This window comes from Orbicella faveolata, unplaced genomic scaffold (genome assembly GCF_042242905.1).
Source record: "Orbicella faveolata isolate gen_17 unplaced genomic scaffold, um_ofav_v1 contig_26, whole genome shotgun sequence".
NCBI classification, from domain to species: domain Eukaryota; kingdom Metazoa; phylum Cnidaria; class Anthozoa; order Scleractinia; family Merulinidae; genus Orbicella; species Orbicella faveolata.
Window position 1 is genome coordinate 3,402,170 of NW_028301554.1, and position 21,420 is coordinate 3,423,589.

A 21,420-nucleotide genomic window follows, 5' to 3' on the forward strand; every position below is an offset into this window, starting at 1 on the left:
CTAAGTATTCCTATGTAACCTGTATATCACCTTATGTGTCTGCATGTACTCGCATGTTACTCGTATGTAGTCGAATGCTACTCGTATGTATTCGTATGTTACTCATATGTACTCGTAAGTTACTCGTATGTACTCGTATGTTACTCGTATTGACTCGTATGCATCTGTACGTTACCCGTATGTACTCGTATGCACTTGTATGTTACTCGTATGTACTCGTGTGGTGTTTTAGTCACGATCCCGAAATGTTCCCCACACAGTCTCCTCTAAAGTCTTCTATATCTGTAAATTGTGACAAAAGATTAAGGTTTACGGGAGGATGCGCAGTAATAGCGTTTCTGAAAATTAAATGCCTTGCGCAAGCCAAATGAAACAGGATTTTACTTGTTTACGCCAGGGGCGGGGGAGAACACTCTGCGACGCCTGACACTTTTTTTGTGTTTGACTCATCCAACAAAAAGTGACGTCACATCCGGTAAACAAGCGGGCTGAGCGGCAAAATAAAATTTGACTGCGACATAATCGTTCTCCCTGTAAGTAAACAAGGCGTGCAAGAGTTATTTTTTTGTGTGAAGTGTCGGAGATAGGAGCATTCATGGTACAGTAATGATTTGGTTAATTTGACATTTTTTCTTTGGTTGTGATGTTACATCGGTCATGGTAAGATAGCTAAATAGTAAGCCATAAAATGTTTGACTGAACAAACTACAGTAATCTGACATGTCTTCAGATTAATGTAGATACCATCTTATTTTCTAACAGGCAATTTGATTCGTTCTTTGATACAACCCGGTGTGACACGCGCACATGCATAACTCCCTCACTCATCGATCACATAATCCTTCCAACCCCCAAGAGGAATTTTTGCTCAAAAATACTCAAGTTAATTTAGGGACTTTTTCGCATTTTATACGAGACGTAAGTTTACCTTTTCACACAACACAACACAACACAACTTCACCGAAAATAGAAAGAAAGAGAAGAAAACTTCTGACACGTTGAAAGTCTGATTTAATTAAATTGCACTTTAACTTGGTGCCGCGCAGTCTTCAAAGAACATTTGAACAGTTTTCATACTTTTTACCTTAAAAAATATCGGACTGAAATGAATGTCATCAAATAAAACTATTAAACTGCTACTGCAGAGACGTAAAAACACTCTAGAAATGAAAGCTTCTTTTTTGTTTAATATCCTGGGAACAATAGCCGATAACTTGTAAGCTCTAATTGAATTTACTTCCATATGAAAAACAAAAGTGTCGAGTTACCATTTGAAACTAAAAATAGCAAACATCTCGTGGGAACAAGCGGTGACGATTCGTCAGTTCTAATTGAATTTACAACTTTGTGAAAAACAAGAGTGTCAAATTACCCATTGTAACTGAAAAATAAAAATATCTCGTTATATTTGCATGCAATAAGAACAAAACAATCGTTACCTGCACTTACTATTGTAAACGTTAGAACTGCTTCAAATCTAAATAGTCTCGTCTCCTTTAAAACATGTCCTAAGAACTAGAACCGACGATTCGTGACCTCTAACTGAATTTACTCCTTGTGAAAAACAAAAGTATCAAGTTACCCTTTGTAATTAAAAATAAAAATATCTCGTGCCATTTGCCTACTACTAACTCATTAACTGCTTCAAAACTCAAGACTCATCTCGTTCATAACTAGCCACCATTACACTGAAAATTATGCACTCTAAAACAACCCAACGTACGTAACTGTCACACTCCCCTCCAAACCGGACTAAAAATCACAAACCGGCAACATACACGTCACTCTTTATTTTTCAATCACCAAAGTCCTTGTGTTTATACATATCTTGTGTTTCTCACATACCATTTACCTTTACAACAAGAAATTTGATTGGCTATTCATAGTAGATCCAATCTGATTGGTGTGACATACATACATCTCTCACTCACTCACTCACTCACCCATTGACCCGTCCATAACATACCCGACGCGCCGGGTATTGTCACTGAGCTGCATATTTTTTAAATGGAAACGTTTCCCATAAAATTTCTACATTATATTCTTGCCAGTACGACAGCATACCAAATATATTTTGGAGAGAGGAGTACTTACAAAATTAACACAAACTGGTGTAGTTTAATTTTCCATTTAATTTTTGTAAACCTCTTTCAGAACGCAACTTTTGGTTACGTTGCACTTCACTGTCAAGGAAAAAACCACACCAAGGTGGCTTTGTATCTTTATTATGATTTCCATTATCAGTAAAAAGAATCACACTTGGACAGGTCTCTTGTGGGTATTTGCTCATTTACCACCTATAAAAAACAAGATACAATTTATAACTTTTACCTGTGCTGTAAATTTTTCAAATCAGTTTGTTTTCACTTTCAGAGTTGTTTTTAAAAAGGATCGCAAGCACACCACCCACCCCTCAGTCCCTATTCCTACCCTACAACAGTACAGCCAGGATCCCATATCAACCCCCAACATAACTTACCATAATACTCCTATACTACAATACAATCTTTTTTATATTTTGTACAGACAGACTAGATTCAAACATCAGATCTCTGACTTTTTGGCCCACTTCATCTCCACTAGGCAATGAAAGCAATCATTGCAAATTTCCTTATATTTGTTGGTCTAATTTATTGTTGCTCTCAGATTCCCCCTAATCCCCTTTGAGAAAAATTAAATTGGTTTAAAAAAATTACTGGTTTAAACAAATTAAAGCAGACGTAGAAACTGAGCCATAAAATTACTAAAATTTTAGAATGAGAATATTGAAATATAACTATACTATTAATATCCATATGTACTATTGTAAAGACAGTGAAACTACTTAAATTAACCTTCATTGTCAGACAAAAACCTAAAAACATCTAAACACTGTGGTCAGTGAGGATATTGCCAGTTTAGCTTTTGCCAACAACCACTCTGCCTCAAAAATATAGAAGATAATAACAATAATAACAAAACCAACCTCTGTCAATTCAATAACCACACCAAATTCACCTCCAAATTCCTTTCGACACCTTACAGTAAAATTTTGCCAACAGCATAAATTCAACTCAATGCTTTGAAGTGCTTCTATCGTTAAATTTTTACCCCTTGAGGCAGAATTTTCAGGTGTATCACATAGAATTCCACCAAAGATTTAAAATGCAGTTTACCTTTTGCAAATATGTGCATCAGTTCCAAAGATATTTCAGTTGAAAAATATAAATATGCAAATGAGGTGACTGATGTTGTCATACACTCAACCCAATATTACATCAGGTTGGTAGGCTTATAGCTAGAACTACAGGAAACACACCCATGGCTATAAAAATTACATACAGCCTCTATTTTCCTGTGGCAACTCACTCTTTTCCAGTCCCCTCTAACCTGATTTCACTAATTCAGTGATTTTCAAAAATTTAAAAAATGATTGACAGGCCTAGCACGACTCCCACTGTTTCGTGATAAACGGTCTTTGACCTTTAGAGTTTAGCTCTAACAAGTATGTCTTTCAGAGATTTTCCTCTCCTGTAGGAGATGAAAGGAGGGTCTCTGTATATTTCTCTAAGCAGAGGTTGATCTTGGATTAAATGCCATTTGCTCATTAAAATGCTTTTAAGATTGGGCACTGATGGATTATATTGTGTGACAAAAGGCAATAATCTCTTTTGCAATTTTGGTTTCTGTTGTAGTGCCGACTTCCTGTTTTTAAATTCGATTTCTGCGAGGACTTTGTTGACCAATTTCTCTGGATAGCCTCGAACAAGCAAATTTGATCTGAAATTTTTGATCTTTTCTTCAAAACTTGTTTTTGAAGAGTTTGTTCTCAGAAGCCTAAGTGCTTCACCTTTTATAAAACCTTTTTTCACACCTGGAGCGTGACAGGAAGAGAAATGCGTGTATTGAAATTTCTCAGTCGGCTTGAAGTGTGTGCAGATATCAAAGATTGAATCTTTATTAAATCTCTCGCCTTTGAAGACAGTAGTGTCTAGGAAATTTATTTCCTTCTCTGATATTTCAGCCGTGAATTTAATGGTAGGATGGTGCCTGTTTGCTTCTGAAATAAACTGATCTATTTCCTCTCTGTTTGTGTTCCACAACGAGAACACGTCATCTATGTATCTCTTCCACTCAATGGGTTTTATCTTGCTTTTACCGATAATTCTAGATTCTACTGCGGACATAAAAATGTTCGCGAAAGCAACTGCCATTTTTGTCCACATTGCGGTACCATGGGTTTGGAGATAGTTCCTTCCGTTGAAATGGAAGGAGTTCTCCTGAAGTATAAGTTTAAGCATGTTGCGGAGTGAATTTGTAGGAATGGGAGTGTTGTTCTTATAGAAGTCTTCGTATGCTATGCATACAGTGTTTATCCCTTCCTCTTGGGGGATATTGGTGTACAGGCTGGTAACATCCATTGAAACTAGAATCGTATTTTGTTGGACTTTTGTCCTTTCTATAAAGTTAATGAAATCTGTGGTATCTTTGAGGTACGATTTTTGCGCTTTGGCAATAGGCTGGAGGATGTGGTCTATAAATGATGATATACGTTCTGTCGGACCTTCACAGCCCGAAATTATTGGTCTTCCAGAAAGAGTCGGTTTGTGAATCTTTGTTAGTGTGTAAAACACTGGTATGCGCGGTGGGTTAGGTGTTTGAGAAAGCCATTCTTTGGTCTTTGCGTCTATGTGACTTCCTAAATGGAGTTCATTAATTAGATCTTTGACCTTTTGTGAGGTCTCCTTCACCATTGGTGTTTCCAGGGGCATGTAGTTCTTTCTATCATCAAGTTGAGTTTGGCCCTCTGTTATCCTATCTTGTTTGTTCATAATGACCGTTGTGGATCCTTTGTCTGCCTTTTTGATAACTATTTCTGTATTAGATTTCAAATCTTTCAGTGCTATACGTTCTTGGTCAGGCAGGTTATTTCGTGGCTTAGTAATCTCGATCTCAGCGAGTTGTACTTTAATTTCTTATAAATATGTTTCAAGTGCAACTGATGGTTGAACTGGAGGTTCCCAGTTCGATTTAACGTGGAAGGGGTGCTGTTCACTATCTTTGTTGTTAAAAATGTATCGGAGACGCATTCGTCTCGCGAAATGTTTGAAGTCTAGAAGCAGTTGTTGCCTGACGCGATTCTTATCTGGAATCGGTGTTTGGATAAATTTCAGACCCCTTGATAGTAAATTTGTCTCGTGAGTTGAAATTTTGCAATTAGAGAGGTTTTTTATGTACTTCTGGTTCAACTCAGTGTTTTTTCTTCTAATGTTTAATCTCTTGTTGCTTTTACGTTCTCGGTGTATATTGTTTACGATTTTGCGCTTTTCTTTCTCCCTCCCTTTTCCTGAACAGTCAGAAAATACACAGGGATAAGGTTCAATCTTTTTATTGTCTAAAGCTTTCATCATTTCTTCCACTTTTTTGATTTTGTCTGTCAGTTCGGTGGCTAAAGCTATTACATTCTCAGTGCGAGTTGGCCTTTCTGGACGTGGCCTGTTCTTAACTAGATCAGGATTGTTCGTTTTCTTCTCTCTGGTAGTGTTCGGTCTATGCTCAACTTTACTGAGCTTGATCTTGTTGCTTTCCACGCGTCTGTAGTGGTAGCGTGTGAGCGCTCCGATAAGTTTTTGTTCTGCTTCTCTCCGGATATGCTTGATGTCACTTTTGAAGTCATCATCCGGCACTATGTTCACTCTTACGTTGTAGCGCAGATCTTTTGGGCACGTTTTCTTTGTTCTGTGTGCTTCCAGTTTCTCTATGGACGCTTTGGATTTTTCAACTTTCCTCTCCAGAGATGGGGCGCTGTAGCGATTGTTCAGGCGAAATCTTTTCTGAGGGATGTTTTCCTTCCTACCTTCTGTGTGGCGGCGCTTTCGGAGAGGCGACCGTTGGCCACTTTTAAATTCGCCATCTGATGCTAACAGCAATTCCTCGGACGGTTCTTGTCCGTTTTGGTCTGATATAGATGGGCCTGACAAGAAGCCGTCTTCATTTAGTGTTTGGTTCATGTTCTATCTCAAACAAGACTGCAGTTTCGTTCCTTTAGCGGAACTCTTCAGTTGTTTCTATGTTAAGTGTCTTAGGAATGGCAGTGATAACTGATAACATTAATAACTAATTCAGTGATTTTCAGCTTGAAAAATGTTAAACGAGGCTACAACTTCAACCTTGCATATTAATATGCTTCCTGGATTGTGCTGATGAGGTACCATTGGCAAATATCAAAATGGAAAGCCAAAGGTGGTCAGAAAAGCCTATATCAGGGAAGGTTGAAACCCAGTATGTTGCCATGGTAACAAAACTGTTATGCTCATATTATGGAGGACATCTGCAAATTTCATCATAATAGCATTTTAAGCACTGTCCCTAGGAGCCCACGGTCCCTTGTATCTGGACAATAGTTCAAAAATTGTCTGGGGTGGATGATCTAAATGGTAGGTGGGAGAATATTGAGGAGAATGACTGTGTAACTATCTCTTTGCAGGTTCTCATTAGACACTAACACTACTAACATAACTGAGTTTGGACAATATATATTTTGTTTTTTGGATACATGTATAAAGGAAAAGGCCACTCCAAAAAACATATTACATTTTATGTCAATGCTAATGTAAACCTTGCACTTAGGTTAGCCAATCACAGAAGTTTCAGGGTCTAAAGTGCAGGTTTTCCTTATGAAGTTCGCCTCCAAAGAAGCACCCAGGCCAAGTTTTCATGACATCATTCTGTCCGAGAGATTTTGTCCTAATGGCTTCTCACAAGCTTTTGACTACCACTCTGGGTTATGCCTGCTCTTGAGACATATTATTTTGAGCTAAACATGCTCTAAACTCTGAAATAATAGCATTGAAGATAGTGAAGAGGATAATCGATTGGAAAAAAAATAGATTTTGCTGACCTTGTGACAGATGCCAAGTCAGTTGCAGGTTCTTCTCCTAATCCTGCCAATTTTGAGTTGGACAGAATGAAGTCACATGAACACAGCCTAGCTGCCAAGACAGCTGCAAAATGGTGGCCTCCGAAGTCGCTTCTTAATTCCGAGACGAAGCTCTTAAGGATAGCAGCTGGCACTTCAGAGGCTGAACCTTTGGTGAGTGGAAAAGCTGAATATTCTCTTATTTATTTATTTATTTATTTTATTTTATTTATTACGATTTACTCCAATACAATACGAATACATTATGAATAATTAAGATAACTAACTAAAAACAAACAAACAAACAAAAAGCAGTGGAGAAGGAGACAACCAAAAGCGCAATGGCACCATACTAGGGATGTACCCACTTATTAAAATTAAAAATATATATACAAATATACAAATACAAATATACAAATATTCTAATTATCCATAAGATAACTTAAAACATTCCTTTTAAAAGTTCCAATACAATTTGCACGCTTTTCTACTGTGATTAGGTAAACTATTCCATTCATTAACGTTACGGTTAAAAAAACTAAATTTAAAACCACCACTTGCTTAATAAGTGAAGACAAAAAAAGTAAGCTTTTTGGAGTGACCTCCTTTTAACTAAAAACATGTTAGCTAAATGCAACAAAATGTATATTAAACCTGAGCCATGTTCAGTATGATTTATTACAAAATTTAAATCAGCCACAAAAAAATTGTTAGCAACTGATATTACCTTGTGAAGGCTTCTGGAAGGGTTATACTTAAATAAAACACCTGGCAGCAAGTTCTATTTTGGTTTACCAAAGGAAGACTCTTGTTACTGCTTAAGGAAACTGTGTTTGATACAGTAGGTGTCAAAATATTATGACTTTGATGACATGATAATGGAGATATCAGCCTTGGTAATTTCAGGGATAGGGGATAACCAATCTCCAAATAATAGAGTTATGGGACTTCACTATCAAAGTGATGCCTGATCTCCTAAAATGTACCATCCAGAATTTTGTTTTGTGGGTAATAGCTCAAATTCATTTTCACCTCTATGAGGTACAAATATTCTAAAAACAACCAACACTGACAATTTTAAATTACAGTGGAACTCTGTTAATCTGGTTGCCAATGGGCCACAAAAATCTGACCACATTAACAGTGTGGTTAAAGGGGTTCTTTAAATAAGAAAATGACCGACTGACTGAGCTTTTGTTCAAGCCAGAATAAAGTGGCCGTGATAACAAGGTGGTTATGTGAATGGGGTGGCCATAAGGTGGGGTTCCAGTGTAGTGATGAACAGATAAGATGATCCTCCAAACACCTACCCATAAAGATTTTGGAAAGTATAGTTTGCATAATCAGTTGGACAACACACAACTTGGACCCAGAGCTGACTAGGGATATTCCATTTTATATCCACACCCCCTCCCCCAGCCACACTCACTAAATAAGTCAATATTTACCACCTAACAGAAAAGATAAAAGTGCAGAAATAACTCTTTCATAACCCTGTCTAAAGCTCATGTCAACAGAGGAAGAGGGAGTGTGGAAATAAAATAGAATGACCTTATGGCCCATTTATATAAGGGCCCATTTATATGGTCTTGGGTACCCAAGACAACCCTTCTCCTGAGTTCCCCTGGCCAAGCTAACTTTTCACTTATTGCTTTGAAAATTCAACCAACCATTTACATTTAGGATCACGAACCTGTCTCACTCTGACAGGCAGGACAACTTTTCTTTATATAAACACTTTAGCTTGGCTAACCGGGACAACTCTTGGCATGGCGAGTGTCACATGATGCCTAGATTTAGAATTTAAAGCAGAAATATCAATTTACAAAGAAGAGAAAATTAACTCAGCAAAACTCACTGTGATTGAGTGACTGAGGGAAACTCAAACAAAGAGGGATATTGCACATTTGATTATTCAATAAGGGTCATGAATAGTCATGCAGGGTCAAATTCAGCCGAATGCATGAGGAAATTAATGGCAAACAATCACTTTAAGATCAAACTAAGCTAGAATTCTCAGCCCACCCACAATGGAGCAATCACAACTGACCTTTGTGAATTATTTGATGCATGTATATGAGACAGTCATTTTTCATTCTTTCTTTACAAGATGGAAGGCTGATGCCATTTAAACATTGATCAAATAATGAACAAGGGGCCCATTGCTACAGAGCTACATTGTATCCCCACCAGATTAACAGAAGATGAGGTGTTGTAAACAGATCTTTGGAAGAACTAAAAAAGCTGTGAAAACAATCACCAGCGGCCTGTGTTCCCACAGCATCTCTTGCTGAGTTAATTTGATATATAGAACATAACTTTAAAATCTCAAAATAGTTGAATTAACTAATTATGACTACAAGTATGAGAATTGTAGATAAATTTGTATGATTCCACCTAAGTATGAAGTTTGATAAAGAAACAATGGTAAATCATGGTTTGAAGAAAATTTAATTACAATTCTACTTAACAATATTATTGGATTGCTAGCTTAAGATTCCCATCAGGTCATAATACAGTTGATACAGCCTTAAACTATCACCTCAAAGAATTCTTGACCTTATAGTCCAATTGTTGAATAAAAACACAGAAGATGTCCTCCATTTTATTATTAATAGATGACAATTTACAACTCCCAGAAAAATTTGGTCGTGGAGTGCAGCCAGCTTCCCAAAGCCCTTACCCTATTTATGACCAAAATCTGCGATTCTCCCTACCCTATATACAACCAGACCAAAAATTTGATAACCTATTTACCACCATTGTAGCTGACACAGTTGCCCTAAACATAATATTTGAAGGCCTTTTGTTTATGGTCTTACCAATAATGATGAAAAATTAGCTTCTTCTAAACAACATTACCCAATTCAAGATTAGAGTACAAAACCCATACCCTATTTAAGGCCAAAATGGCCAAAACTGATACCCAAGTTATGATCAAAACGGCTGAAAAACCATACCTTTTGGGGCCAAACATACGCCTATAGCGCATATAAGGGAGTAGCCCCCACCCTGGGTCACAGTAGAAGTGGGTACCTGTCAAAAGCGGGGGTAAAGTTAAGGGCTAAGGATATACCATACCATCGAGAGCTAACCCTAAACAGGCCAACCCCACTCTTTTGGAACTGCCCAAAGACGTTGATCCCCAGGCCAGCATTGCAGTTCAGACAATACAGAGGATTGGATAAAATTTGAATTCTGTCCAGCATTTATTAATGAACAACCTCACAGTGCCCGGGGGGGGGGGGGAGGGAACTCCCACAAAAATTTGATGGGGACCGCTTCACCCCTTTGTTGATCTCTTCGGGGAAATCTGTAATCCCCAAAGCTCGCCTCTAACTCTCAACATTGCTTATTTCTTACAGAGAAAAACCGTATTCAACAAGAGATACGGAAATAGGATACTAACCTTGGGTATACGATTCAGCATGTCTTTTCCACCACACGCACGTGGATACAGAACTTCAACTGTGTTCACTTTCAGAAAAAAACGGCTTCTGTTAAATATGTTCCCGTTGTACACAGTGCAAGCTATGGCCAGCAATACTTCATCCAGGTTGTTGTTAACATTATAGGCTATTGCACTCAGTGTTATCACCGAATCACGAACAATAAGAACCAAAAGTCGGAACAACACCAGTTTTGAATATGTGTAAAATCCGCCATTCGATGCGCTACTGTTTTGCGAAGAATAAATGTAAACTGTGTGATTACTGTTGTTTTATTGTTCCATATGTTTGCCCCATTACGCGCCAGTAAATTTTGGTCACCTCTTTTCAACTTTTTTGTTTCGTTTTGTGTAATTTGTCGAATATTTTATACAAGGTTTTGCCGGAGGTTGCAACTTTTGCCAACATGTAAGACTTGTTTATCATAGGTTTCTTTTAATTGTGGTCACTGTGACACTGGAGTGTCTTGCTGACCCTTGATGCCACGCGCTACTGCGTAAGGACATAGTAATTTTAGTTCACACTTTGCTCTTCTTCTCAGCGTCTATTACATTTTGTACAGATTTTGTGAGGGAGTGAAGATTGCGCGACGAGCCCAAACAGCGAGTCTATTAGTAGCGATATTTCTTTGCCGGTGGTCACACTTTTAGTCAGGAACCACTCAATATGTAGGCCAATGTTTGTTGTTGTTTTATGACCAATCGGAATAAGTCACACCTAAAGGTGTTGCTCAGTTACCACCGCGATTAATAGTGACGCCTGTTTGTAGGTTATGCTGAACAATTCCTCACAGAAACCGTCCATTCTGCGTCGCTGAAGACGAGCGTAGTTCAGGTTAGTACGTGTATATGTTTTCTATTTTACTTCGCGCCTTAGTATAAGTTGTAAAACTTGTATCGAGGTCGAAAATTGGTTCAAAATAGTCAATATCTTCGGATATCTTATCGATCCGTTTCTGTGTAGCGAAAACATGTGGAATCATGCACTAATTAATAACTTTCAGCCTGAAACGCAATTGTGTTGAAAAATGTCTTTATTGCATACACTTCGCAGAAAACACTTGAATTCTTGAATCTCAGAAATTTTTTATTCGATCTCGAAATCTCCCACGGCTGTATTTTGAGTCATGAGGTCTAGTTTTTCTGCGTGTCATCCGTCTCCAAGTCTAAAATCGTTTAACCCACTGACAGGAGCTAAGGGCCTCGGCGTCTCAATTCGCCTGTCTCGGATGTTAAATAGTAGGAGCAGTTTGGATAGAAGTACGAGTTGGACCGTTACATCCCAAGAATCCACACTCTACGTCGGTTTCTTGTTGCAGTCGAGAAGACGCTCGGTACTCGATTGATGTGATAGTCAAACGCATAAGCTCTTGGCTTGAAAAACCGTTCTCCTTTTATACCATTTTGCACTCGTATTTCGATCTAAAGGTCGTTTACAAAGCCTACAAACATTTTGCGTGATATGAAATCGAAACTATTCGTGCAGGAAATTCCCGGTAGTCCGTAGTCAGCATAATTGTCAATCAACTTTCAGTTACGGTCTAGCGTCCTTTGGTCGCTCATATTTCATTTCTGCTTGGTTGCTGTTATCGTGGATGTTACTAAAACTGCTAACGGGGAACGGAGAACGGGAGTCTGGGAATATCTTCTCACTCTGTGCGTGAGCAGTCATACCAATCTGTGGCCTGGTCGGTTTGTTAAAGACAAAATAGATGACGAAACGAGCATGGAATATTCCACAATAATGTTAATTTTGGTGAAAGATGACTGCGGAAAAGCGAAAAAGTATGTTTTGAGACGATATGTTGTCACCTATCGGCCAAAAAATAGTCGGTCTTTATGGCTTACTGTATTTTGCGAAACAAAACGAAACGAATAAACCTGTACTGAAATGAACGGCTTACTATATTTTACGAAACGAGACGAAACGAAAGGCTTGAACCTGTACTGGAACGAACATATCAAGTATCACAACAGTCAGATTCCTCCGTGCGATAACGTAAACAAGAGGCTCCAAGTAGCCTATACTCACGCGCAGGATGTTACAAGTCGTATAAAATAGATACGCAATGCGTACATAGTCAGACAAGCAATTTTAAAACGTTTGCCATCTTAAAGCTAGAAATAACACGGGAGAAATGCTAATTTGAAAAAGATGCATCATAGATCTAAGATATAGATAATTAAGATGGAGGAGAGAACATAAGTGCTGTATTGCAATATGCCATCTTTATTACAAGGATATCGTCAGGCGAATAAGAAAGCAAGCCAAGTCGAAAAATTATTGATAGAGAATTAACAAACGATTCAGAATTGCGAATTGCATGAAATATCTTTTTTCATAGCTATTCTGAATTAAATCTCTTTAGGCATTTTTTGTTCAAGTATTAGACTTGTTTATGTTGGTTGTTAGGAATATATTCCAGTACTGGACCACTGTAACAAATATCAACTTTGCCTTATTTTTATTTGTAATTTGATTTTAAAGTATACTTGAAACTTGATAAAATAACAGTACTCCTCAGTCGGCACCTGGTGTTTTTTGTAAGTCATATCAAGCAATGCGATATTTCCGAGAATTGAAATATTATTATATATATCCTTACACATGTTGCTAAAAGTGTAATAGGTTCCAACAATTGATACAAAATACAAAGTGTACTAGACTAACCAAGAGGCAGAAAAAGAAAAAGGAAAAAAAAAACTTAAACACACAAGTGTTTTATTACCTGACATTGTTCGTCACATTCTTCTTGACTCGATCCCGATAGGAAATCGAGCAATTCAGGTTTTTAATGGAAACAAACCATGTACCAGAATAACTTTAAGTATACTACAGTCCTTTTTGCATTTTCTAAAAGCTAAAGATATAAACAGTTGTCTGAAATAACACCAAAAACACTTTCTCATGGGAACTCGAGCAAGTAAATTTCAAGGTTCAGAGAAATTGTCAGGTAAAACACAGGTAAAATTTCATCATCAGTTTCATTTCACCAGCACTTTCAAGTGCTTCATATATTACTTCAAAATTTGTTTTCTACATTTGGTGTTGTTAGAAATGATTTCTTTTGAGAAGTTATTTAAAAGAGTCGCACAAAAGTTTCCAATACAATGTAAATAATTTCGGTAAAAAGTTTTTGTCCACTTGTTACTCGAACTTTTGGTGGATTCCTTCTTAACACCTAAGCTAGTATATAACTATAACTATAACTGAACTGAACGACTTTAATCTGCATTTGGTAATGGCGACAACATAACGCCGAAACATCAAGTTATAGCATTTATTTTTCTTTTAAAATGATTTCTTTGTAACTGAGTATCTTTTGGGATTTGAGGGGCAAAAGAAACTTGAATATTTTGTCGTGAAATCCTCGGAGACATGCTAGAGTGTTGATATATCGAACGTGGCCTATTACCTGCCCATTTTGTTGAAAACGTCCATTTACACGAATAAGAAGCATTTTTTGACCAAAAGATTAAGTATACAGAGCACGTTTTTAGTAAACGATTCTTCGTAATATGTCCTTGAATCTCCAAAACCCTACTAAATTTGAGACTTGTCATATTGTCAGATGGCGATCGACATAAACAATGGCTTACCTCTCCAGAAACACTTTCTTGCTGTCCATGCATGCTCACATGTCAGTTCAGAATCTTAACAACGAACTAAAGTACTGATAGGTACTTTCACACCGTATCAAATTGGGAAAAAAGCACAACGTTTGCGAAAAACCGACACCTTCTTGAAGAATCCAATATGGCGTACGGAGCTCCAAAGAGCGTGGCAAATGTTTGCATGCATAAATTTGCATGCACAAATGTGACACCAAAACGGAGAAACGGAGCCCATGTTACAACTCATGCACCATACTGCGCATGAGTAACTAGGAATAAAACAGCGGAAGTGTAGAATTTGTAAATTGGAAGATCTGTATTTTGCGAAACGAGCTCTTCGAAGACTGTGACGATATGTAACTTATTTCTTCCGATTCTTTAACACTTTTCGCAGGTACAGCTCTATACAGCAATGATTTTTAAAGAAAAGAGTTCGAGCCAAAAAGTCAGAAGTGCCCCGTTTCGCAAATTACAGATCTGTATTTTGCGAAACGAGCTGTTCGAAGACTGTTAAGATATGTAACTTTTTTCTTCCGATTCTTTAACACTTTTCGTAGATAAAAATCGATACAGTGATGATTTTTGAACAAAGAGTTCGAGTTTGGTTAAGTTAAGGTTTACTATACAACCCGTTTGACGTTGCTGTTGTTACTGTTGAGGTTACTTATATCACCTTGGTAACGAAAGAAGTAAGGCAGTCACGCCAATGTCAGTCACGTATTTCGCAAATTTGCGAAACGGGCCACATATGACCGTTTCGAATTTAACTCGCTGTTTTAAAACCATCACTGCATCGAGTTTCATATGTGCTACGATCTTGTCCTTTTCATCTAAACATGAATTTAAGCTAATGATCCCGTTTTGTGGTCGTGGCTTCAGTTGGTTTTCTCCCCTAAGAGGTACAAATTCTTACATAACACATTATCTCCTGAGATATTCTTTCGTCCCAATACCCTAAAAGGAATCGCAAAAGCTCCAGCTGTGGACCTTTTGAGGCTTAACACCCTAAGGGGTACCACAACGCCTTTCTTAACCACTAAAAGGTACGACGAGCACCCCCCGTCTATTTTATATGGGAGTGCCCCCCCGGTGCCCTTGTCCTTTTAGTCGCAATATTCGTTTCAAGCCGATTGATATCCTGTCATAATTCAGAAGCGTGCACACTTTGTAAGTAGCTGTGTTCTTTATATATACCAGTATCCCGTTTTATGGGCGTGGCTTGAATTTTTTTTCACCTCTTAGGGGCAACAATTCTAAAACAACACATTTAAAACTGAATGTGGTGAGTTGTGAATTCCCGGTGTAAATGCGACAAAATTAAACATCAGTTGCTTACAAGAAATAAGAAGTTAATTGCAGTGATATACATGATGATAAAACGCATTGTTGAAAAACAACAACTATATCTTTTTACTTGTCGTTTCGCAAAAAAAAAAAAAAAAAAAATGGGTTGATTGACAAATGTCTCCTGCCATATTTGTGTCAGCTCAGCTCCCGCTGTGGACCTTTTGAGGCTGAACATGCTAAGAGATACCAAAACCGCGTTTTTAACCCCTAAAAGAGCGTCCCCGTCATTTTTATATGGGAGTTCCCTCGGGGATAGAAGTAGAGAGGCGCTGCGATATGACATGGATATTGATGTTTCCTTTTGCCAAACATTTGGAAACAGATCGAAACAATTAAGTTGTTTTAGAGTGTTGCAAACTTAAAGTCAAGTAATAGTGAAGAAACAGAAAAAGAACTCGAGGAAAGGAAAACTAAATAGTTCAAATGTAAGAATACAATCTGGTAGATACCCTCTAGTAGACTGACAGGGAATATTCCAGTGAAGTACCCAGACCACCTTTCGGTCTTGTTGTAGCTACAGGTTGACGCTTTCATCCGCAACGTCAATTGTTTTATTCACTCTCGCTTATTCATGTCGTTCGCCAGCTTCCTCATTTGGAAAACTACATACTCAATAAATAAGGTAAATAAGGACACACATATTTCTCTCTATCTGTATTTGCGAATTAATTTTAGCATCAGCCAATTGATCCTGAGTGTGCATATTATACCGTTAAGGGTTGACAGATATTAATTTGTTATATCGAGGGTTTGTAAGTTTGCTTCTAAATTATTAGTTTTTATTAGTTTTTTCTTTACAACTCTTGTATTAATTTTGTAAATATTTTTTCCCAAGTGTTTGATGTACTTTTGGTTTGTGATGCATATTAAAGAAAGCGCACGTCGCTTGTGTGAACACAGGCCTGGAAGTTGTTACCTATTACATGATAAATGTAATCTGTGTAATCTTTAGTCCCGAATGACCTTCGCGCTGTTTATCTAGCAGTGACAGGAATCCCAAATTGGTCCAGGCCAAAGCGGGTTAAGCCGCTTGGTCTGTTGCAGTGAGCAAAATCGACAGAAACTCATTATGTTCTTAGAAGAAAAACAAGTCTGCGAACGACTAACATTGTTGGGTTACCCCCCCTCCCCGCCCACCTCCTGCGTTAAATTCACCTCTACCCATTTATACCACCCAAGTGGACAGAGGCATTGCCAGTGGTTTAGTGAAATCACTCCGAGTGAGATTCGTGCCCAGTCTTGATCATTCACTAAGACGTGTTGGATGCTCTTTCCCATAATCCCTCTCGTCTAACAATTACACAAGAGATCGCTGGCAACGAGTCAGGTTACAAGTTTTCACTGTCCGAGTGATATTCCCAAATGTTTAAAAGATCTTGCGTGCTGCGCAAAACATTTGAAGGATAATAGCCTTTATTTGACTTTAAAAATATACTTGGATATTATCTATTTATCGGTTCCCCGAAGCTCACAGTTTTCCTCGAACGTATCTCCGGGCTGAGATAGCTGTTCGCTTTTCGGAACAGATAATCCGCAGACAAATATCCAACTACGTAAATTGACGAAATGATGTGGACATTTCACTTTGTTCTTAACGAAGTGATAATATGAAAATGGCGGGAAAAATTTTTAGCGCGGAGTGGCACGTTCTTCACTTTTCGAGTTGAATGAAACACGTGTGGAAAGCGAGCGAGACAGAGTTTTCTCACCGAAATGTGATCGTGACTAAAACACCACAGGAGTACATACGAGTAATATACGAGTACATACGAGTACATACGAGTAACATACGACTAGATACGAGAAACATACGGATACAGACGACTACATACGGTAATATATAGGTTATACATCAATACATTGGTTACATACAAATACATAGGAGCAACATACGATGGCAGGAGGGTAATAAACATGAAACGTACCATTTTGCTCTTTACATTTCATGTTTACACGTGCGCGGGTCATGTCTTGCACACATACGCGAGCGAGCGCGCACACACACGCCCGTAACAGCACGCCACACACTCACCTCGAAGCTTTTACTATGCTATTACTTCGAGGGAAACAATTCTATGAGACATTTGCGCGCGGTAAATCTTGTGTGCAATCAGCACAATCTACGTTTATTTGACGCGCAACGTTGCATCTTATCATATCAGCGCTCCGGTTTGCTTGTTTGGCGTACGTATGGAGAACGTATTCATGTTTCACAGGCGCATGTGTGTGGTGCACGCACGCGTGTGGCACTTATTAATCAATGTATTTACATTTGATATTCCTATTTATTATATGGCTGTGTCTCACAAGGACTGGGACCTACCGAATTCACTAATTTGATTGGCTGAAATCGATATTGACAGCGATCTAGATTTTCCCATCTACACCGGCATCTAGACCGGTTTCATTTTGCGTTGAAATTGTAAAAAAATAAAAAATCAAAAAATTAAAAAATCAATCATTTATGGAAGTGCCAAAAAGCTTGATGACAAAAAAAGAAGTGAAGAGGACGAGCAAACTTCGGCAGGTTTAAGTTAAGCTCATCTCCGTTTTCAAGCAAACCAGTTACATCAAACGAATTAAAGTTTTCTTCTTTGCCGCATAATAAACATCTCATTAACCGAGCTAAGTCGGTCTGTATAGGAGAATCTTGACGTCGGTCGTGTGTACAGACCTCACTGCGTTCGGTCTGTACTCACGACCTCGGTCAAGATTCTCCCATACAGACCTCCTGCTCGGTTAATGAGAGCTAAGTATTCGTATGTAACCAATGTATTCGTATATAACCTGTGTATTACCGTATGTGTCTGTATGTACTCTATGTTACTCGTATGTAGTCGTATGTTACCCGTATATATTCGTATGTTACTTATATGTAGTCGTATGTTACTCGTATGTAGTCGTATGTTACTCGTATGTAGTCGTATGTTACTCGTATGTACTCGTATGTTACTCGTATGTACTCGTATGCACTTGTGTGTTGCTGGCATGTACTCGTATGCACTTGTATGCTACTCGTATGTACTCGTGTGGTGTTTTAGTCACGATCCCGAAATGTTCCCCACACAGTCTCCTCTAAAGTCTTCTATATCTGTAAATTATGACAAAAGATAAAGGTTTACGGCAGGATGCGCAGTAATGACGTTTCTGAAAATTAAATGCCTTGTGCAAGCCAAATGAAACAGGATTTTACTTGTTTACGCGGCTTTCATTATCGAAAGACAGCAACTGTATTGCTCAGAATTGAACAAGTTCACTGAAGTATAAAAGGACAAGACCCAAATGTAAGGTAAGAAACTTTACCAAAGCACTAAGAGTAATTCTATACGAAAATACAGTGGAACCTCGATATAACGAAGTCGCTGGGGACCGGCCAAATTTGTTCGTTATATCGAAAACTTCAATATAACGAATTTGACGGGAAACAACCAAAATGTTCGTTATATCGAGGTCATAGTTAATGATTGATTTGTAACACAGTTGACTTCTGTCACGCAATTCAATGCAATTTTCGTCACCCAGAAGTGCCGCGTTTTGAGATTCATTAATAAGCATGGTGGCTTTCAGTATCAATTATTTTCACTTTTGAGCAGACGCGCAGCTTTTGTTTACAAAAGAACGACACTTTTCAAAGTAGCGATTTAAAAATGTTGCAACATAGAGGTTATACAGAAAATTGTCCATAAGGATTACAAGGATTTGTTGACTGTTATCTGTTCAGCGTTTATCTTCTGTCGCGTGCGGACATTGTAATTCGTTATATCGAGGTAGATTTACGTTTGGGCTTCCGGATTGTGTTCGTTATATCGAAGAGTTCGCTATATCGAGGTTCGTTATATCGAGGTTCTATTCCACACATTTTACTGTAACTTTGGCCGGGACATAGAATATCGTTCGTTATATCGAGGACTTCGTTAAATAGAGGTTCGTTAAATCGAGGTTCCACTGTAATTGTTTTCACCAGAACGAATATTTTGTCGCTCAACAGAATTTCACGTGAATATTTTTTGCAGTTTTTAAATTCAGTCGGTTTAGTTGCATAATTAAAAGGTGTTTCAACAAAATGTTTCCAATCAAACGCTATATTTTACGTACTTGGGTTTTTCAATTGAGACATTTTGTGGCACGGTAGAATGATAAGAAAGCTCAACAGATTTACCGTTCAAAATGGCTGAAGGAACTAATCAGTGCGTGCTATATGTCAACTGGAAAATGATTTAATAGCGTCCGCGTTTAAATGCCTCCCAGTTACCCGAGACAACCCTTACAAACAACATTACTGAAAAATTACTTTAAAATCTGTTGGCTAGTGTGTGACGGAACTCCTTAGAACATGCAACCACTAAATATATTTCGCGTTACTGTTGTTACGAAGAGTAAATGTAAACTGTGTGGTTACTGTTGTTTTATTGTTCCACATGTTTGCCCCATTACGCGCCAGTAAATTTTGACCACCTCTTTTAAACTTTTTTTGTTTCGGTTTGTGTAATTTGTAGAAAATTTATACAAGGTTTTGCCGGAGGTTGCAACTTTTGGTAGCATGTAAAACGTGTTTATCATAGGTTTCTTTTTAATTTTGGTCACTGTGACACTGGAGTGTCTTGCTGACCCTTGATGCCACGCGCTATTGCGTAAGGACATAGTAATTTTAGTTTGCACTTTGCTCTTCTTCGCAGCGTCTATTACCTTTTGCACAGATTTTGCGAGGGAGTGAAGATTGCGCGACGAACCCAAACAGCGAGTCTATTCAGTAGCGATATTTTTATGCCGGAGGTCAAACTTTTAGTCAGGAACCAATCAATATGTAGGCAATGTTTGTTATTGTTTTATGACCAATCAGAAAAAAGTCACACATAAAGGTGTTCCTCACTTACCACCGCGATTAATAGGGACGCCTGTTTGTAGGTTATGCTGAACTATTCCTCACAGAAACCGTCCATTCTGCGTCGCTGAAGACGAGCGTAGTTCAGGTTAGTACGTGTATATGTTTTCTATTTTACTTCGCGCCTTAGTATAAGTTGTAAAACTTGTATCGAGGTCGAAAATTGGTTCAAAATAGTCAATATCTTCGGATATCTTATCGATCCGTTTCTGTGTAGCGAAAACATGTGGAATCATGCACTAATTAATAACTTTCAGCCTGAAACGCAATTGTGTTGAAAAATGTCTTTATTGCATACACTTCGCAGAAAACACTTGAATTCTTGAATCTCAGAAATTTTTTATTCGATCTCGAAATCTCCCACGGCTGTATTTTGAGTCATGAGGTCTAGTTTTTCTGCGTGTCATCCGTCTCCAAGTCTAAAATCGTTTAAGCCACTGACAGGACCTAAGGGCCTCGGCGTCTCGATTCGCCTGTCTCGGATGTTAAATAGTAGGAGCAGTTTGGATAGGAGTACGAGTTGGACCGTTACATCCCAAGAATCCACACTCTACGCCGGTTTCTTGTTACAGTCGAGAAGACGCTCGGTACTCGATTGATGTGATAGTCAAACGCATAAGCCCTTGGCTTGAAAAACCGTTCTCCTTTTATGCCATTTTGCACACGTATTTCGATCTAAAGGTCGTTTACAAAGCCTACAAACATTTTGCGTGATATGAAATCGAAACTGCAGTAAAAACCCGCGCGTAAGAACCTAGGGATGTAAGAATCTTCAGGCAGAAATTTGCTTTTTTAATACCCCAAAATATAAGAACCTGTTTAGCTAAACAAATTCCAACAGGTTCTTATATGTGGGGTTAAACTATTTAATTTATATATTTTTTTACTAAAAACCAAAAAGATGATCGAGAGTTTAGAAAATTGAATTGTTAAATGAAACTCAAAATGCACAATGTATGTTAAATTTGAACTGTTATTATGAAACAATTATTGCTACAATTTACAGAATGTATCATTTCTATGTAATCTTGGTCTTGGTTGAAATGCTCAATTGATCAATTAATGTTGTTGGACTTTTGGCAACATGGGTACATTAATAAATATTTATAATGAAGAACAGACCAGATTTTACACTATTTTCTGATAATCAACAACAATGTCTACTCTGTAGAAATTAAGAACCTAATTAAGAACCTAACACACATGTATGATGAGGGTTCTGGCACAGCA

The 21,420-nt window shown here is 38.0% G+C and overlaps 3 protein-coding genes and 1 long non-coding RNA gene across 6 annotated transcripts in view; 2 read left to right on the top strand and 2 right to left on the bottom strand.

Annotated features, from left to right (window-relative positions):
- Nucleotides 1-2,209: 2,209 nt before the first annotated feature.
- On the bottom strand, nucleotides 2,210-10,853 carry LOC149107680 (uncharacterized). The gene is made up of 3 exons (XM_089296124.1): nucleotides 10,822-10,853; nucleotides 10,308-10,575; nucleotides 2,210-2,297 (listed from the first exon to the last, which is right to left on the bottom strand). The coding sequence occupies exons 1-3, from the start codon at nucleotides 10,851-10,853 to the stop codon at nucleotides 2,241-2,243; spliced, it is 357 nt and encodes a 118-aa protein (XP_089152250.1). The 3' UTR covers nucleotides 2,210-2,240.
- Nucleotides 3,406-4,826, bottom strand: LOC149107681 (uncharacterized). Its single transcript, XM_089295802.1, has one exon. The coding sequence runs from the start codon at nucleotides 4,809-4,811 to the stop codon at nucleotides 3,465-3,467; it is 1,347 nt and encodes a 448-aa protein (XP_089151928.1). The 5' UTR covers nucleotides 4,812-4,826; the 3' UTR covers nucleotides 3,406-3,464.
- Nucleotides 10,854-11,092: 239 nt separating the features above from the next.
- Nucleotides 11,093-16,203, top strand: LOC149107682 (uncharacterized). The gene is made up of 2 exons (XR_016209255.1): nucleotides 11,093-11,181; nucleotides 13,919-16,203. It is a non-coding gene; the product is annotated as an uncharacterized LOC149107682 (long non-coding RNA).
- A 3,948-nt stretch (nucleotides 16,204-20,151) lies between these two features.
- LOC110058667 (uncharacterized) overlaps nucleotides 20,152-21,420 on the top strand; it is a 62,147-nt gene continuing 60,878 nt past the window's right edge. For 2 of the 3 annotated variants that reach the window (XM_089295135.1, XM_089295137.1), the window contains exon 1: nucleotides 20,153-20,278. The gene's annotated coding sequence lies outside the window, so the exon portion shown is untranslated. Of the gene's footprint in view, nucleotides 20,279-21,420 lie in introns of all 3 variants that reach the window. The other variant, XM_089295136.1, reaches the window with a different exon arrangement.

What these genes read in the sequence shown, in the direction of transcription:
- LOC149107681 (XM_089295802.1), bottom strand. Translation starts at nt 4,811, where the DNA reads ATGAACAAACAAGATAGGATAACAGAGGGCCAAACTCAACTTGATGAT.
- LOC149107680 (XM_089296124.1), bottom strand. Translation starts at nt 10,853, where the DNA reads ATGTCCTTACGCAGTAGCGCGTGGCATCAAGG. An exon ending in AGTAGCGCGTGGCATCAAGG is followed by an intron (nt 10,576 to 10,821) that starts GTCAGCAAGACA and finishes TTCGCAAAACAG; the next exon opens with TAGCGCATCGAATGGCGGAT. An exon ending in TGCTGAATCGTATACCCAAG is followed by an intron (nt 2,298 to 10,307) that starts GTTAGTATCCTA and finishes TGTTTTTTATAG; the next exon opens with GTGGTAAATGAGCAAATACC.